This window comes from Engystomops pustulosus, chromosome 9 (assembly GCF_040894005.1).
Source record: "Engystomops pustulosus chromosome 9, aEngPut4.maternal, whole genome shotgun sequence".
Taxonomy (NCBI): Eukaryota; Metazoa; Chordata; class Amphibia; order Anura; family Leptodactylidae; genus Engystomops; species Engystomops pustulosus.
Window position 1 is genome coordinate 14,024,960 of NC_092419.1, and position 18,038 is coordinate 14,042,997.

Below are 18,038 nucleotides of genomic sequence, written 5' to 3' on the forward strand. Positions count from 1 at the left end.
AGTAAATGTGCCCCACTGTGTATGAAGTTGGTTGAAAACCTCTTACTCAGTTTTCTGCAATGTTATTCTTCACGTCATCATTTTTAATAAATTATTGGGGGGGGCCTGATTGTCCTAACTTTGATCCTAACATTGGCGTTTGTCTATCCCACCCTACACCTATAGAGGGGTCTGTCACCGTATCTCACCAGCTGATGGTAACGACTAGGCCTGGCATTCTTTCCTTAAGGCTTCGTTGGCTGCCACTTTGGTATAAGTAAAATGTTAAGCTCTAGACAACAAATTTTAATTAATTATTTTTAAATAGATCCTATTAGTTTGTGATTACAGCTCCTTTGAGAACTATATTCCCCCTTATATACAGAATACAAAAAAAACTAACGAAACTAGCGATGAATTGTCCCCTTTTAGAAAATCTACAATAACCCGGTGATTTTTTTCTGCATTGCGCTGCATCGCCACTTCAGTATCTAAACATAGTGTGAGGTGCGGCTCATACGGATTTATAGCTACATACAATATATACATACAGACCTTACTGTGTACATTCGTCATGTTGAAGTCATTCATATCTCGTCTTCTACTATGTGCTGCTTTATATCCTTATCCGTCAAGCCCCAACAGTTTCCTCTGAGGTTTCCATCTCTCACTAGGCCTATTAATATCGTCACTAATAATATTCCTATTAATAATACCAAACACATTGGCATCAAAAGGTTTTCTTCTTAGTTCTTTGTAAAACAATGATTCATTATAAGAAAATATTTATTATAAGAGCCAAATTTGTGTCCCAAATTTTGTGTGTAGGTTCACGTTAACTGAACTAGACATGAAAATGAGAGATATAACCCTAATATGTAAACTCACAGGTGGTTTGGGCTGTAGCCCAAGGCTTTAATGGGGTCCGTGGCCACCCAAACCACCCACCAAATTATAAATTGAGAAGGACCTTCACCCATGAAATTCTTGTACATCTGTTCCTGCTCTCAAGAGCCATTTCAGGACATTTTAATGTCCTTCAATGGTCCTCGAACCACAGATTGCAAGCAGCAGAAGGGACACATCCTCCATTCCCCAAGAAGCTGATTCTAGTACTTTATATAGGAAGTGACTCCAGACTTGTAGGGGCTATAATGTCTATACAGCCCAGGGCCCATGGTGGTCTTAATCCAAGGCTGGAGATTCTACAGTGTAGCTGTCTCAGGCTGGGGTACATTGGGTCCAACTTGTCTGATAATTTATCTATGTGGAACCCGTATATGTCTGTGTAGGATATACAGACATACATCATATAAAAATGTGTCAAGTAATAGCCATAAACTTTTTTTCTTAAGACAGGTCAGTCTTTTTCTGGACCGATAGTGTAGTGTCGGGTCCCTCAATAGGAATTTCTGGTAGTGTCGTTTCGTTCAACATCAAGGCCACCGGCTGGAGCTAACGTTGGGATCGTCAGTCCATGTACAGCTGTATACACTGCTGCTTAGGGCAGGTTCAGGGTGTCGTGGTCAGTCGTGGTGAATCACAGTTTGGCATGGAAAAAGAAACTTCTTGCATATATCCATATGATGTAAGTAGCCCCGTCCCCGGCAGTGTGGTCGCTCATGCAACGGCCACTGTAGTGTGTATTTTGCTCCATCTTCTCTATACGTCACTAGACTCATCAGAAGGTTTTGCTTCGGTCAGAATAAAACCGGTATTGTATGACACGCTGAGGTGTAAAAGGGCATACATTTTTTCATATTTCTTTACTTGTCATCTTAAAAAATAGGACAATACCGACAAAGCACATGGACTTTATAGCTGAAGGAGTCCCCGTACTAAGGTACACAGAGCTTGGTGGAGCACCTACACTCTGTCTGGAATACAGGGATGTACTTATGGTCTGTACATGACCACAACTAACCAATGGATTGCAGGAACTCCTTTGTTAGCAAAAGATAGACCTCCACTTGGGTGCTTGGTGCCCCAAAAACGCACATATTGTGGTAACCCTCAGGGACGCCGTGCACCAAAAAAAAGGGGTTTTCCCACAAAATTAGTTAGTCTCTATCCACAGACCCTATTAATTGTTGATGGTTGGGGGTCTCAGTGATAAGACCCCCATAAATGACGAGAATGGCAGGTCGTATGTAAGCCCGTCAAACCTCCCCATCGCTCCCTGACATGAGTGGAGCCGCCAGTTGTTCACGGCCGGGCTGCCTCGTTCATCTCTATGGAGCTGATGGAAATTGGCGAGTATGCCATTCGGCAATCTCCTTCAGCTCCACAGAGATTAATGGGGCAGCCCGACCATGCACGACCGGCTGCTCCGCACTTCTGTGAGGACGATGAGGAGGTCCGACAGGGGTACATCAGACCCCCAATTTTCATAATTTCTGTAATCTTTGGGGGTCTCATCACTCAGACCTCCCCCCCACTGACATCTACCACCTAGGATGGAGGACTTTAAACCAAGCACACTGACATACTGGTGTGTGCCCACTCTGGCAGGATCTGATCTTCTTCTTGCTTCTTAGGACCTTTTTTATTGAAAAAAAGGTTTTATAAATAATGCCAATGAGCCTAAGGGGTTCTGGGCTCCATAGATGTCAATTCAGCCAGACGCTCCTCAGGCTCATTTCCATAATTTTAATTAGCATTTTTTTCTAAAAACCATGGCTTAAGAATCTAAAAGAAGAGCAGATCCTCCCAGAGGGGGGCACACACCAGTATGTGAGTGTGCTGGGTTTACAATTCTTCATCCTGGTAGATTTCTTTTGCACCAGAATGCAGGGAATACATAAGTATTTCCTTCTGTCCTGAAATTATCATGATCATGTGCAGAAAGAGAGTAACCCCTTGTACACCAGACACCTAGACCTTCAATATTATATCATTTAGTTCATATTGGAAAATGTAGAATATCCATACAGAAGCTTCTTGCTCCACCATTGCTTTTAATGATGCTCCTAAAATGTATATATATATTTGATTTTGACTGCAACACAACAAGAGAAATGGATCTCCTTGGAACATACTGTCAAAATAATACAATCAGGGGCGTAACTACAGGGGGAGGAGCCAAACGGGGCCCACAGTGTGAGGGGGCCCTGACACCTGGGGTATTGGATGTGAATATGCTGTATGTGTGTAGTTATAATGTGTATATGCTCTAAATGTGTATGCATATGTTATGTGTACAAGGTTCTGTATGTATGTGTGAATATGCTGTATGTATGTATATATGGTGTGTGTACACAATGGGGGTCATTTACTAAGGGCCCGATTCGGGTTTTCCCGACGTGTTACCCGAATATTTCCGATTTGCGCCAATTTTCCCTGTATTGCCCCGGGATTTTGGCGAACGCGATCGGATTGTGGCGCATTGGCGCTGGCATGCATGCAACGGAAATCGGGGGGTGTGGCCAAATGAAAACCCAACGTATTTGGAAAAACCGCCGCATTTTTTAAAAAAAAGTGGCGCGGAGCTTGCACTTACCTTCACCAGGAATAGGTCGGTGAACTTCAGGGCATTCCGGGGAACTTCAGCGCAGCAGCGCCATCTGGTGGATGTCGGAGGAACTACCTTAGTGAATCCCGGCCGGACCCGAATCCACCGCAGAGAACGCACCGCTGGATCGCGAATGGACCGGGTAAGTAAATCTGCCCCTATATGTATATTTTTTAAGAGAGCTTAGCAGAATCCTCTTATAAATTTCGTCTGAGTTCCTGAAGCTTTAAGTTCCACACTAAACCCCCAATTATTTGTGAAAATCTATACACAACAGGGGAAATGTATCAATCTCACAGCACCAGAATTCTGAACTAATTTGCACCTGAAATGCCCTGCACCACATATATTAAGGGGGTTTTCCCCATTTTAGACAATTTTCTGATTTGTCCAAAAAAAGAGGTGTGTCCCCTGGAAAGGGGGCGTGTCTTGATAGGAAATAACCCATGCGCCATAAAATTCAGTCGCGAACTAGACCATCTAATCGTAGACTTCACAGTCTCATACTATGGCGGATTTATCATCCTGTCCAACTCTACACTGGTCTATTCCCTGATACTTTGAAAAGTTTTGCCCCATGAATTTTGACAACGAGACAAGAAAAATGGATCTTATTGGAACTTACTTGTCATAATAATACAATGATATAATCAGCATATAATAGTGTAGATCATCGTCGTCATCAATCTGCTGTCATCATTTAATTAGTATACGTGATCTATGCAAACAAACAAGGAGCATCTACTAATGAGTAGATACGTTCCATCTGCCCCTTCGAGCAGCCAGGGGACCTCATTAGAGGTTTGAAACTGCTACATAGGTTGTATATATATATATAGAGAGAGCTATATAGGGTGTGCTAACTTTATTGGATGCACAATACCTGGCGTTAGATTATACATTATGGAATCTGCTGTCTGGTCTTTTCCTCCTTGGATGATTCCCATTGTAAGGACCAACCCTTAGAAGACTTACCTGGAACCTGAAACTCTATACCAATACTTTATATATGAGGATTTTGAAGAAACATATTAATATAATAATAGAAGGAACATATTGTATATATGAATATAAGGTGGGTCATCTACTCTTTTCCCTTTCCAGAAGATGGTGTTGGGGATCTCACTGCGTTGGGAATGTCTTGCCGATGCCCATGTTGCCTGATGTGCCTGTTCAAGCAATTTGGAGCATGTTCACCTCCAAATAGGTTTTTCCAGTCTTGAGAGTCACTTTAGTTCGCAAAACATTTTAGCTCAGGCTTATCAATTGCCTTCAAGTTATTTTGAACCCAGCATTAAATTGGGAAGATCCAATAAGGAACAATGGGGGGGGGGGGGGGTTATCAAGGTTTGTCCTTGATAAAGTCGCAATTTCTGGTGCTAGGCCCTGACTTGTGACCACCCCCTTAATCCATCTCAAGCATGTCCCGATGCTATAGATTCCCGTTCTCCACTATCTTCCGTAGCTGTTAAGATTCTCTTGGTGAGGTGCCCATAAAATGTGAGGCTTATGATAATTTTTTATACTGAATCTTTTTTTTTCCTCTCCTAGGTTTAACAATGATTTCAATTTATTTCCCCACTTTTGGCTTCCACTAGTAACGCCACCGTGCATGTGGTACGGCCCCTCTGTATCTGTTTATAGGATAAATTATATGAGTAAAGATAATTTCCAATTCTTTTAGACCGTCCAAATCTGTATTTTTGTAAGTCATATTTAGGTTTTCTAACTTGGTCGTAGACATGGTCATAAACAAGACCATCATAGAATATTTTATCCTGAAAGGATTCTCTGAAACCCCCGAATTACAGATTACAATCTTTGTTACAGTTTTGCTTATCTACATTATGATTTTTGGAGGAAACATGATGATCCTCCTACTGATCTGCTTGGACCATCATCTCCACACTCCCATGTACTTCTTCTTGGCCAACCTGTCCATCGTTGACATCTCTTTTACCACCGGCATGTTATGTAAGATCTTCACCAGTTTCATGACGGGAGATAAAACAATTTCATTCTCTGGGTGTATGGTCCAATCCTTCATGACTGGGTCCTTCACAATTCAGGAGCTCTACATACTTACGACCATGAGCTATGATCGGTATGTGGCCATCTGTAGACCGTTGAGGTATCAATTAATAATGAACCAAAGAACATGTGTTATGTTGGCTTCTCTCTGTTGGGCCTTGGGTTTTCTTCTAATAAGTCCTCTTCCTTCAATCCTTTCTACCTTCTCATGTTACACGTCCATTGAACTCAACCACTTCCTCTGTGACGTTGTCATTTTGATGAAGATGACCTGCAGTGATACTTCTGTGTTTGAAATATTATTCTTCATCGAAGGATGGTTTCTTTTCACCCTCTCCCCATTTCTTCTTACGTTTTTGCCATATATTTTCATAATCATTGCAATCCTGAAGATCCGTACCACCACCGGTAGATACAAGGCCTTCTACACGTGCTCCTCACACCTCACTGTTATCACTCTGGTCTATAGTATTAATATTATTCAATATTTGATACCAAGTAATCTAGACTACAAAAAGTTCTATACTCTGATCAACACCGCTGTGGTTCCTCTGCTTAACCCCCTGATCTACAGCCTGAAGAACAAAGACATAAAAAATGCTCTAAAGAGAAGGAGGACATTTTGTTTTAACATGTCCATTTGACATATCTATTCTTGACTTTATATTGAAATGTTACACACGATTTTTAGGCTTAATAATAATCTTACATATGTTATATATCTTCATAACTTTAAAGTTTAAGTTGCATAGTAACAATGTAAGCTGCTCGATGATCTGGTGTCATGGCCAAAGATTAAAGAGTGGTACTCAATGTCAAGCAGCAGCTGCCAAAGGAAGTAAAGTTTCATGAAGTATAAAGAGAGGCAATATCCAATATATCATAATTTTGGTAATGTAAGAGAAATGTAATATTGTCATATCCACAATTAATTTTAGTCATTTATAAAGCACTTATACATTATACATGTATAGTTGTGTGTTATATGTGTAATGTACTATTTGAGAAACTATATAAATCAATATATGAGTGTTTGTACATGAAGAATAAAACTGTGTATGGATATAATTTGACTCAGGATATGGATTTTATAGCAGTTTTACCCCGTGAAGGCTCTATATCTAATTCTCGGATGTCTCAGAGGTCGTGACAGGAGGCTAGCTGCTACGATATCTCCCATACACTGTACACAGAAAGCAGAGAAAACTCTGCTCTGTAACACTTTTTATTACTAAAGAGCTTGAATAGGGTCATAGAGAACATTTTTGAGAAATATTAACCCGTATTGATGTGAATAAAGCACTTAGGGTAAGATAGTAACTTACTCTTAAGCTTTGACGGCTTATATCTGCGCCTGAAACCTAGAATATTCTAAAATTCAATTTAATTTATTAATTTTTTAGACTTCTTGATCTTCAAAGGAATTTCAGCTAAGATCTATTAACTGTTCTAGACAACCATTGACATAGATGAATGTTTGACCTACCATGAGGATTCATGGTTTGACCTACCATGAGAAGTAGATCTGATGGTAGATTACTCCTGCCAGCCTCTGCCCTTATCTGTAAATTAATAATTCTGGAACCTAACTTGTTAAAAACTTTATTTTAGTAATATGTAAACTAATTCCAGAGGCTACTGGGGCGTGTACTAGCCTTAGCCCTTATTGCACGGCCAGGCTAGTACACGCCCCAGTAGCCTCTGTAGTTAATTTACATATTACTAAATAAAGTTTTTAACAAGTCAGGTTAGGTTTCAGGATTATCAAATTACAAATGATGGCAGAGGCTGGCAGGAGGAATCTACCATCAGGTCTACTTCTAATGGTAGATTCCTCATGGTAGGTTTCCTTTAAAACTGTGAATCATTATCTCCCACTGCCAAGGCTAACCCATCTGTGTACTTAGAAATCATTTGAGAATTTTGATCATATTCCAAAATGTTGTGTTTCTTCTTTGGAATCAGTTTCCCAAGAGCTCCTTAATTTACCAATAGAGAGTCTATTATAGTAAATTACAAATTTCTCTGAGTCTAGCCCATCTTGCTCTAGTAAGATAGCATAAGATGGCATAGTTCGGAGATTTTAAATTGAATGTTAAAATATGTGATGATTTAGAGTCTTTTAGAATCATTTTCTCTCGTAAGGTCCATTACCAAATTCCATTCATTGCACTAGCGCAGTGGTGGCGAACCTATGGCACGGGTGCCGGAGGTGGCACTCGGAGCCCTTTCTGTGGGCACTCAGGCCATCGACCCAATTTCACCAAACAGGACCAAATCCACCAAATCTTCCTGTAGTCCCAAGCAACTTAAGAGATGCTGCTCTCAGCGCTATTTTAAAGCGACAATTCATTGGCTGTTTGAAACTGCAGGAAAAGTGAGAAGGTGTTGATAGAACTGCATTGTCTTTGGAGGTCCTCCTGCTGGACCCACCATTATTTGCCCACCTTCTTTCAACTGTATTGGTGGTACAATGTTTAAGAAAAATGTTTAAGAACTTAGCAATAAGTTACTGCTTGAAGTTGGCACTTCATGGTAAATGGATTTTGGTTGTAGTTCGGGCACTCGGTCTATAAAAGGTTCGCCATCACTGCACTAGGGTTACTGTATTTTGTGGGCTTGCGAAAGATCTGCGTGGCATAAAATATTTGTGGATTATCATTAGGCGGCTCCTTGCAATAGTTCTATGTCAGCCTTTGGAGCTCTGCTGCCCATCAGATTCTTTAAAGTGGCGTTGGCCCTTTAAAAACCTCTCGGAGGTGTCTGGGATATTTTTTTATAAATGGAGCAGTCACTCATGCTGTATGAGGACTCTCCTAGCTGGGATCCATGGGCCATCCTCCTGCCCTTGCCGCACTTGCAGACATAGAGTTCCCAGATGGCCAACAACTTGTGTTGGAGCATTAGGATATAGACAGTGGACCATCTCAGGAGATGTATGATGATGATGATGATGAAGCGAAGTGCCAGCTGCTGTGGCTTTGTGCAATGTGGAGACTGACAAGTAGGCAGCACTGAGGACTCGTGGAAGAAAATCTGAGGGGTGATGAGTCCTAGACCCAACATGGATCAAAGGCAGTGATATTTCAGAGGAATAGGTGGCATCAAGCCCAGTAACCAGAAGGAGTTACCGAAGGTGCATCAGTCAGCCCATAGCAACAATATGCCTGCTACTTGATAAAACTGAAAAAAGAGAAAGTGTCAGCTCACCAGGTCAGCAGCTCCGGGTAGAGGCCGTGCAGCGATGGAGAGGAACCCGGTCCAATCCTGGGGACTGAAGGTAATGGTACAAAAAAGAAGGTTCCATCGGCACCAGGCAAAAGGTAAGTAAAAATGCAAGAGTTTATTTAGACAGAAAACATGTTAAAATGTGATCACAGGAAGAAAAAAACGGTAACGCGTTACAGACCCCCACATGGGTCCTTAGTCATTGCCTGCTACTTCCCACCGCACACAAGACCAACCACTAGTAACCCTTGATTGCTCGAACTACACAAAATTCCTCTATTTGGCTACATGTATAAACCTATTTTGGTGCTCAGGGAACCTGTGCAACACCAAATAACAGGAGACCTTCTTTTAAAAGTCAAGACACTCTAGTAATTTTAACCAGAATATGTCTGGTTAAAAATGATAACCAGCCAGATACATTAAAGGAAATCTGCCATTCAAATCCATCCTGATAAACCAGGGACACTTACTCATAGATCCAGGCACCGGGACTGTGGTATCTTCTTATATGTGTTATCTATGGCCCCCTTCCTTCTAAAATTAACATTAAAAATATGCTACTCTTGGGAAGGGGGCGGGGTTATCAGTATAATTATGCTCTGGTTTCACAGGCTATTACAATGTCTCACCGTCTTTCCTGCTGCGCCAGCACTACCTTCTTCACCTGACCGTTGCAATCTCGCAGCAGCAGAGGCAGTTTCAGCGCACAGTGGGAGGTGGGAAGTGCTCCTTGCTCACTGTAGCAGGCTGTGAATCTGCAGAATGGTGGGGCTTTGGTAACACCCCCGGAGTTCATTAGCATAATTGTAAAAGTTGATTTTAGAAGAAAATAGGCCATAGATAACAAATATAAGAAGATCACTACTGTCACAGTGCCTGGATTTATAAGTGTCCCTGGTTTATCATGGTCGATGTTGGTGGCAGATTTTCTTTGCAGTAGAATCAACCTGGCAGAAAAGCCCATATTCTTTTGCTTTTCCTAGTCTAATGCTACTACCTGCCTGTCATCAACCTAATATTAATCCAACATAGGCCCCAGATGATCATAGAACACAAAAAATAAAAATGTATTAGTAAATACTATTCTTAAAGGAGTTGGCCACTTTATTACATATGTTTCCCCTGTGCCTTAACTGGCTTGTGGATAGTCTGAATGTTCATCAAGTGATTAAGTAGTGCTGCTACATTTATACTGTGTGCAGACCCTCCCCTATATGCTTCTTTGTTTACATCTCTAAGCTCTGCTGAATAGGAGGAGCTGTATCAGGAGAGTTATGACTCATCCTGCTTCCTCCACCTCCCGTATTCCTTTCTCTGTTAGTTAGGATGGACTGTGAGGGGTGATACCTTAAGGACGGCCTAGAGCAGTGAGAGAAACAAAGCTGTGTGTATGTATGTCTGTGTTAGTAGAGTAGGCCAATCAACTCTACTAACCCAAAGTATTTGCACTGAAGTTCCACACTAAGCCCCCAATTATTTGTGAAAATTCATACACAACAGAGGAAATGTATCAATCTCACGCACCAGAATTCTGAACTAATTTGCCCCTGAAATGCATTGCACTGCATATATTAAGGGTTTTTTCCCCAATTTTCTGACTTGTCCAAAAAAAGAGGTGTAGCCCTTAGAAAAGGGGCGTGTCTTCATTGGAAATAGCCCATGCACCATAAAATTCAGTTGGAAACTAGACCATCTAATAGCTGGTCTAAAGTTGACTTCACAGTCTCATACTATGGCAGATTTATCATCCTGTCCAACTCTACACTGGTCTATTCCCTGATACTTCAAAAGTTTTGCCCCATGAATTTTGACAAAGAGTCAAGAAAATTGGATCTTATTGGAGCTTACTGTCATAATAATACAATGATATAATCAGCATATAATAGTGTAGATCATCGTCGTCAATAATCTGCTGTCATCATTTAATTAGTATACATGATCTATGCAAACAAACAAGGAGCATCTACTAATGAGTAGATATATTCCATCTGCCCCTCCAGCAGCCAGGGGACCTCATTAGAGTTTGGTAACTGTAACATAGGTAGTATATATATATATAAGTCTTAATAGGGTGCACTAACTTTACTGGAGGCACAATACCTAATTATTTATTATGGAATCTGCTGTCTGGTCTTTTCCTCCTTTGATGATTTCCATTGTAAGGAACAACCCTTAGAAGACTTACCTGATACTATACAACTAGCCACTACCAATACTTTATGTATGAAGATATTGAAGAAAAATATGAATATCACCATAAAAGAACAATAGAAGAGAGGAAAGGTGGGTCATCTACTCTTACCCGAAGATGATGATGTTGGTGGTCTTCCAACTATGGATACTTGTGTTAGCTGTAGAGCGTGTGCAAGCAATTTGAAGCATGTTCCTTTAATTTTATGCCCTACCAATCCGTATAAAGTTCTGCAGTGTTAAAAAACCACTCTAGTTATCACCATAAGTCAGATTAGACTTATTAAATAACCTTTCGAAACATTTCTGCCACTTGCCTTCAGGTTGTGTTGAAACCTACATTAAACTGGGGAAATCCAAAAAGGAACATTGGGAAGGGGGGGATTTATCATGGGCTACAGATGTTTTCCAATGTACAGATATACATCACCCATCAGTGGGATATTATCATCTGGTATCGGTAGCAGTGCTTCAATCTAATGAATGGAAGTTGAGCTGCATGATAGGTCAACATCAACATTAAAATCCTGGACACCAAGCCCAGGCCACCAGATAGCTCCGAATATTTATCTCCAGCTTGGTCACTCTCAGGGACCAGATGCTATTCTATAAAACACAACTTTTGTTGGGATTGAATGCACCAGATTATTAATATCCCATTGTGTAACCACTGTCATCCATGACCACCAAAGAAGGCAACCAGTTAATTCCCTCGGTTTTGCCATGGCGACCTCCATCATTGTTCTGTAAGTTACACAGCACATAGCCACCATCACTTCCTATATCTGGTACTCGAATGACCTTCTTGGGGAATGGAGGATGTGTCCTTCTATCTGCTTTCAATACCTTTGGAGGACCTTCAAAGCTCCTGAAATGGCTCTAGTGTACATGTGTATTGAGAGCAGGAACAGATTACGAGGATTTCATGGGTGAAGGCCCTTGTATAAAATTTGATGGGTGGTTTGGGTGGCCATGGGCCACCTGGAAGGCATGGGCCCCGGGCTACCACCTCAACCGCCTATATTGTATTCCACTAATGGTTTGCACCAGGTATAAGGCCCTTTGGACCCATATTTGCTCTAGTATTGTACAGAAATGAACAAATGAAAGTGTGAAAGATTCTCATTCTCCACCATCCTCCATAGCTGGTAAGACTATCTTGGTTAGGTGCCCATAAGATGGAAAGCTTATGATAATTTTAATAATTTTTTTTTCGCTCCTAGATTTAACCATGCACGAGGTATGGAGCCCCTTTTTTGCTAAGACCCTCCTGTATCTGTTTAAAAGTTATATAAATAAAGATTTTTTCCAAGTTTTTTTAGACTAACCAAATTAGTAATTTCGTAAGTCGTTTTTAATTTTTTGAACTTGGTCCTAGACATGTTTATAAACAAGACCATCATCGGATACTTTATCCTGAAAGGATTCTCTGATACCCCCGGATTACAGATTACAATCTTTGTTACAGTTCTTATAATCTATGTGATGACTTGTGGAGGAAACATGATGATTCTCCTACTGATCTGCTTGGATCGTCATCTCCACACTCCCATGTACTTCTTCTTGGCCAACCTGTCCATCGTTGACATCTCTTTTACCACCGGCATGTTATGTAAGATCTTCACCAGTTTCATGACGGGAGATAAAACAATTTCATTCTCTGGGTGTATGGTCCAATCCTTCATGACTGGGTCCTTCACAATTCAGGAGTTTTACATACTCATGACCATGAGCTATGACCGGTATGTGGCCATCTGTAGACCATTGAGGTATCAATTAATAATGAACCAAAGAACATGTGTTATGTTGGCTTCTCTCTGTTGGGCCTTGGGTTTTCTTCTAATAAGTCCTCTTCCTTCAATCCTTTCTACCTTCTCATGTTACACGTCCATTGAACTCAACAACTTCTTTTGTGACATTGTCATTTTGATGAAGATGACCTGCAGTGATACTTCTGTCTTTGAAATATTATTCTTCATTGAAGGATGGTTTCTATTCACCCTCTCCCCGTTTCTTCTTACGTTTTTGCCATATATTTTCATAATCATTGCAATCCTGAAGATCCGTACCACCACCGGTAGATATAAGGCCTTCTACACGTGCTCCTCACACCTCACTGTTATCACTCTGGTCTATAGTATTAATATTATTCAATATTTGATACCAAGTAATCTAGACTACAAAAAGTTCTATACTTTGATCAACACTACTGTGGTTCCTCTGCTAAATCCCCTGATCTACAGCCTGAAAAACAAAGACATGAAAAATGCTCTAAAGAGAAGGAGGACAATTTGGTGTCACATATGACATATCCATTCTTGAGTCTATCTTGATATTTCACAAAATCTTTTCAAGTTAAATACTAATATTTAGTCTGCTACATCTATATAACTTAAAGATTTCAGTAACATTTTGGCAATGTAAGCTTGGTGAGCAAAAAATAAGGAGAGGTACTTAATGTCAAGCAGCAGCTACAAAAGGAAGTAAAATTTAATGGAGTATAGAAAGGGAAATACAATACACTATACAGACAGTCCTAGGGTTACATACAAGATTGGTTCCATAGGTTCGTTCTTAAGTTCAATTTGTATGTAAGTCGGAACTGTATATTTTATAGTAGTAATTATTTGCCCCAGTGACAATTGGATTTCCAAAATTTTTTGCTGTAATTGGACCAAGAATTATCAATAAAGATTCATTACAGACACCGTACAGCTGATCATTGCAGTCTGGGACTATAGAAACATCCAGAGAGCTTCACCAGAGGTCACAGGGAGCAGAGGGGTCCGTCTTTAACTAGGGGTCGTCTGTAAGTCGGGTGTCCTTAAGTAGGGGACCGCCTGTATATAATTTAGATAATGTAAGAGAAAAGTAACATTATCATATTGTCCTCTATAAAGCACTTATAGGTGATGTATATATACAGTATATTGTGTGTTCTATATAATCTTTGAGAATCTTTGTAAATTAATATAATATTTGTAAGAATAAAAATGTGTATGGATATTATGTGACTCGTTCTGGATTTTATAGCAGTTTTACCCTGTGAAGGCTCTATATTAGAGATGAGCGAACACACTCGTTCGAGCATTAGCGTACTCAAAACTGCTCGTTGCTCGGACGAGTATTTTGCCAGCTCGAGAAAATGGCATCTCCCGCCGTTGTGATTTTTGGCGGGCAGTAACAGAGCCAATCACAAGCCAGGAGCCTCTGCACTCCACCCAGCATGACGTGGTACCCTTACACGTCGATAGCAGTGGTTGGCTGGCCTGATCAGGTGACCCTGGAATAGACTAGCCCCTGCCCGCGCTGCTCGGATCATTCTCTGTCTGGATGCCGCTAGGGAGAGAGCTGCTGCTGGTCAGGGAAAGCGTTAGGCTGTTCTATTAGAATAGTGTTAGGCAGGAGTGATTCTACAAGAACCCAACAGCCCGTCTTAGGGCTACAATAACGTTATATATATATTTTTTTATCTGCTTGTGGCTGGGCTTGCTGGCATTAGTAGTGCAGCTAGTACCATATTGTGAGGAATTTGCAGGGGGACTTGCGACCGTTGTGTTTAGCTCTTAGTGACACACATATCAACCTCAAACACCAAAGTGGGAAAATTTATTAGGGGTTTGATTTGAATTAGGCACAGTCAGCTGATTTATTATTTTTTTTACGTTTATTTTTTTTTTATAACTCAAAGTCATCAGGCACAGCACAAAATCCAGTTGTGTGCTGTCAGTGTAGGTTAGAAACTAGCCATAGCAATAGGATAGCAGCGTTTTGTTTAAAAAAAAAAAACACAAAACAACAAAAAACAAAAAAAATTTACAGTTTACACTTTAATTTTGAAAATGTTTAACCCGAGGGCTAGGGGTAGAGGACGAGGGCGTGGACGTGGGCGTCCAACTACTGCAGGGGTCAGAGGCCGTGGTCCTGGGCGGGGTGAGACACCACCCGCTGATGAGGGAGCGGGGGAACGCCGCAGAGCTACACTCCCTAGGTTCATGTTTCAAGTTACTGGGACTCGTGGTAGAGCACTGTTGAGGCCAGAACAGTGCGAGGAGGTGATGTCGTGGATTGCGGACAATGCTTCTAGCCATTTGTCCACCAGTCAGTCTTCCACGCAGTCCACCCATGTCACCGAAATCAGCACTCCTCCAGCTCCTCCACCTCAGCCTCCTTCCCCCCAGTCTGCCCCCTCCCAGGAAAATTTGGCATTTGAACCGGCATACTCTGAGGAACTGTTTTCTGGACCCTTCCCACAGTCACAAACCACTTGTCCGGTTGCTGCTGAGCTATTTTCCGATGCCCAGGTTTTCCACCGGTCGCAGTCTGTGGGTGATGATGACATTATTGACATAGTGAAAGAAGTGTATAAAGAGGTGTCGGACGATGAGGAGACACGGTTGTCAGACAGTGGTGAAGTTGTTGTCAGGGCAGGAAGTCCGAGGGGGGAGCAGACTGAGGGATCGGAGGATGATGAGGTGACAGACCCAAGCTGGGTTGATAGGCCGGGTGAACACAGTGCTTCTGAGGCGGAGGCGAGTCCTATACCAGAACAGGTTGGAAGAGGCAGTGGTGGGGCCAGATGGAGAGGCAGGGCCAGAGCTGGTGCATCAGCGTCAAATGTTTCACGCAGTCAAGCTCCCGTGGCGAGGGCTAGATTTTCAGAAGTCTGGAGGTTCTTTAAAGAAACACCGGATGACCGACAGACTGTGGTGTGCAACCTGTGCCAAACCAGAATCAGCAGGGGTTCCACCACTACTAGCTTAACTACCACCAGTATGCGCAGGCATATGAATGCTAAACATCCCACTCAATGGCACCAAGCCCGTTCACCTCCGGCTGGGCACACCACTGCTCCTTCCCCTGTGTCATCTGCTAGTCAGCCCCCTGCCCAGGACCCCGGCCCAAACACTTCCCGTGCGAAAACCCCATCTTCGCCTCCGCGATCCTCCACAGCATCCACCAGCGTTCAGCTCTCCATACCCCAGACGCTTGAGCGCAAAAGGAAGTAAACTGCCGCTAGCATGTTGTCCGAACGGGTTTTCAGTGCAGCTGGTGGCATCATCACCGATAAGCGTACACGCCTGTCGACTGACAGCGCTGACAGGCTGAAGCTTATCAAGATGAATAAAGCCTGGATTTCTCAGGATTTCCATTCTCCACTAGGTGAAGGAAGCTCAACCTGAATAATTTATGCACTCCTCCTCCTCATTTTCCTCCTTCTCCTCCTCTTTGTACACTAAAGAAGAGGAAACTGGCTAATACTCTATGTATTTAATTTTTCTGGAGGACCACCTACCTGCTCCTCTGGTTTGAAAACTTTTTTGGACTGCCACATACAGGCACTATCCAAATTAAATTGTCTCCATAGCAGCCTCCACACGTCGTCTTTTTAGCTGCCTCAACACGTTGTCTCCAATGCTACCTCCACACGTCATCTCCATAGCTGCATCGTCCCCTTAGCAAACGAGCTGTGTCAGGCAGAATTTTGGGTTGTTTTCATGGCTTCCACATCAAACTTGTTAACTTTGTCGCCACCCTGCTGTGTTATCCACAAAATATACTGGCAAACTTTTATCATTTACCGATATTATTTCAGCGCTTCTTGCGCATCTGTTTACATTCCCCTCACCCGCCATATTCCAAACTTATAAGAACACTACTACACTTGATCTTATACAAAAGGTTCTTAGAAGTGCTGTTTGGGGAGGAGCCGAGAGACAGGGGCTTGGACAGGCGAAAGCTCGCCTGGCAGCGGAGCGCTAGCTCCATCCCAAGATCCAACTAACATAGTTTTAACTGCAGTACCTTTAATCTACTACTAGTTCTCTGCCTCCATACATCGTCCCCTTATCAAACGAGCTGTGTCAGGCAGAATTTTCAGGTGTTTCACCAGATACATAGTGGAACTCGGCCCATCTGTCGCCGCCATGCTGGAGACCTGAAGTTGCAATCATAGCAGCGCAATATGGATGCCCCATACTGTCACTCTTAATCATGGAACCATTTCCGAAAAAACAATTAAAAATAGAACAACTATGCTATTCCATTATTCCTATGTGAAATATTCAAACGACCCCGCCTGCTTTGAAAATAATAATTTTTTAAAAGTAAACGCTTCTGGCCCCCAGGCCCATTTTGGGTGGGGAGGAGCCAAGAGACAGGGGCTTAGACAGGCGAAAGCTCGCCTGGCAGCGGACCGCCAGCTCCATCCCAAGATTAGGCAGCCTCAGAGGCATCCATGCATGCTGCCCGTTCTGTTTCCTGTCCATTTTGCCTCCACGATCCTCCACAGCGTCCACCAATGTCTCCATGCGCAACTTTCAACTCTCTATACCCCAGACGCTGGAGCGCAAGAGGAAATACAGCACATCATCCCCTTATCAAACGAGCTGTGTCAGGCAGAATTTTCAGGTGTTTCACCAGATACATGGTGGAACTCGGTCCATCTATCACCACCATGTTGGAGACCTGAAGTTGCAATCATAGCAGCGCAATATGGATGCCCCATACTGTTAATCATGGAAGTCGTCTCCATGGCTGCCTCCACGTGTCCCCTTATCAAACGAGCTGTGTCAGGCTCATTTTTCGGGTGTTTCACCAGATACGTTGTGGAACTTGGTCACTATGTCACCACCATGCTGTGTTATCGACTGAATATACCGCCAACCTTTTGTTCACATAGGAAATCATTTCAGCGCTTCTTGCTCACCTCCTTTGGTTCCTCTCAGCCACCCATTGGTTTGAAGCCTGAGTCCATTTAGGGTATGTCGCCATGCCACTCTCTAGCCTTCCGCTGCTGCCGCTGCCTCTGCATGCCGTCCCCTATAGTGTCAGGGTCAATTATTGGATGTTTTAGATGCTATCTAGCTTCATTCTGTCACTCTGTCATGGCCATGCTGTTGCCCATACTTTTGGCATAATGGTGCGATTAAGCAACCTCAGAGGCATCCATGCATGCTGCCCCTGCTGTTTCCTGTCCATTTCCGTGGTGTTTCCATCCTTTTCTGAGGTTCCCAGGTGTTTGGCCAAGCTTCCCTGTGCAGAACCTTGGTCCCCTTGAAAAATGCTCGAGTCTCCCATTGACTTCAATGGGGCT

At 42.5% G+C, this 18,038-nt stretch overlaps 1 protein-coding gene across 1 annotated transcript; it reads left to right on the top strand.

Annotated features, from left to right (window-relative positions):
- Window positions 1-5,232: 5,232 nt before the first annotated feature.
- Window positions 5,233-6,165, top strand: LOC140077587 (olfactory receptor 2AP1-like). Its single transcript, XM_072124860.1, has one exon. It carries the CDS (start codon window positions 5,233-5,235, stop codon window positions 6,163-6,165), a length of 933 nt encoding a protein of 310 aa, XP_071980961.1.
- The last annotated feature ends 11,873 nt before the right edge of the window (window positions 6,166-18,038 follow it).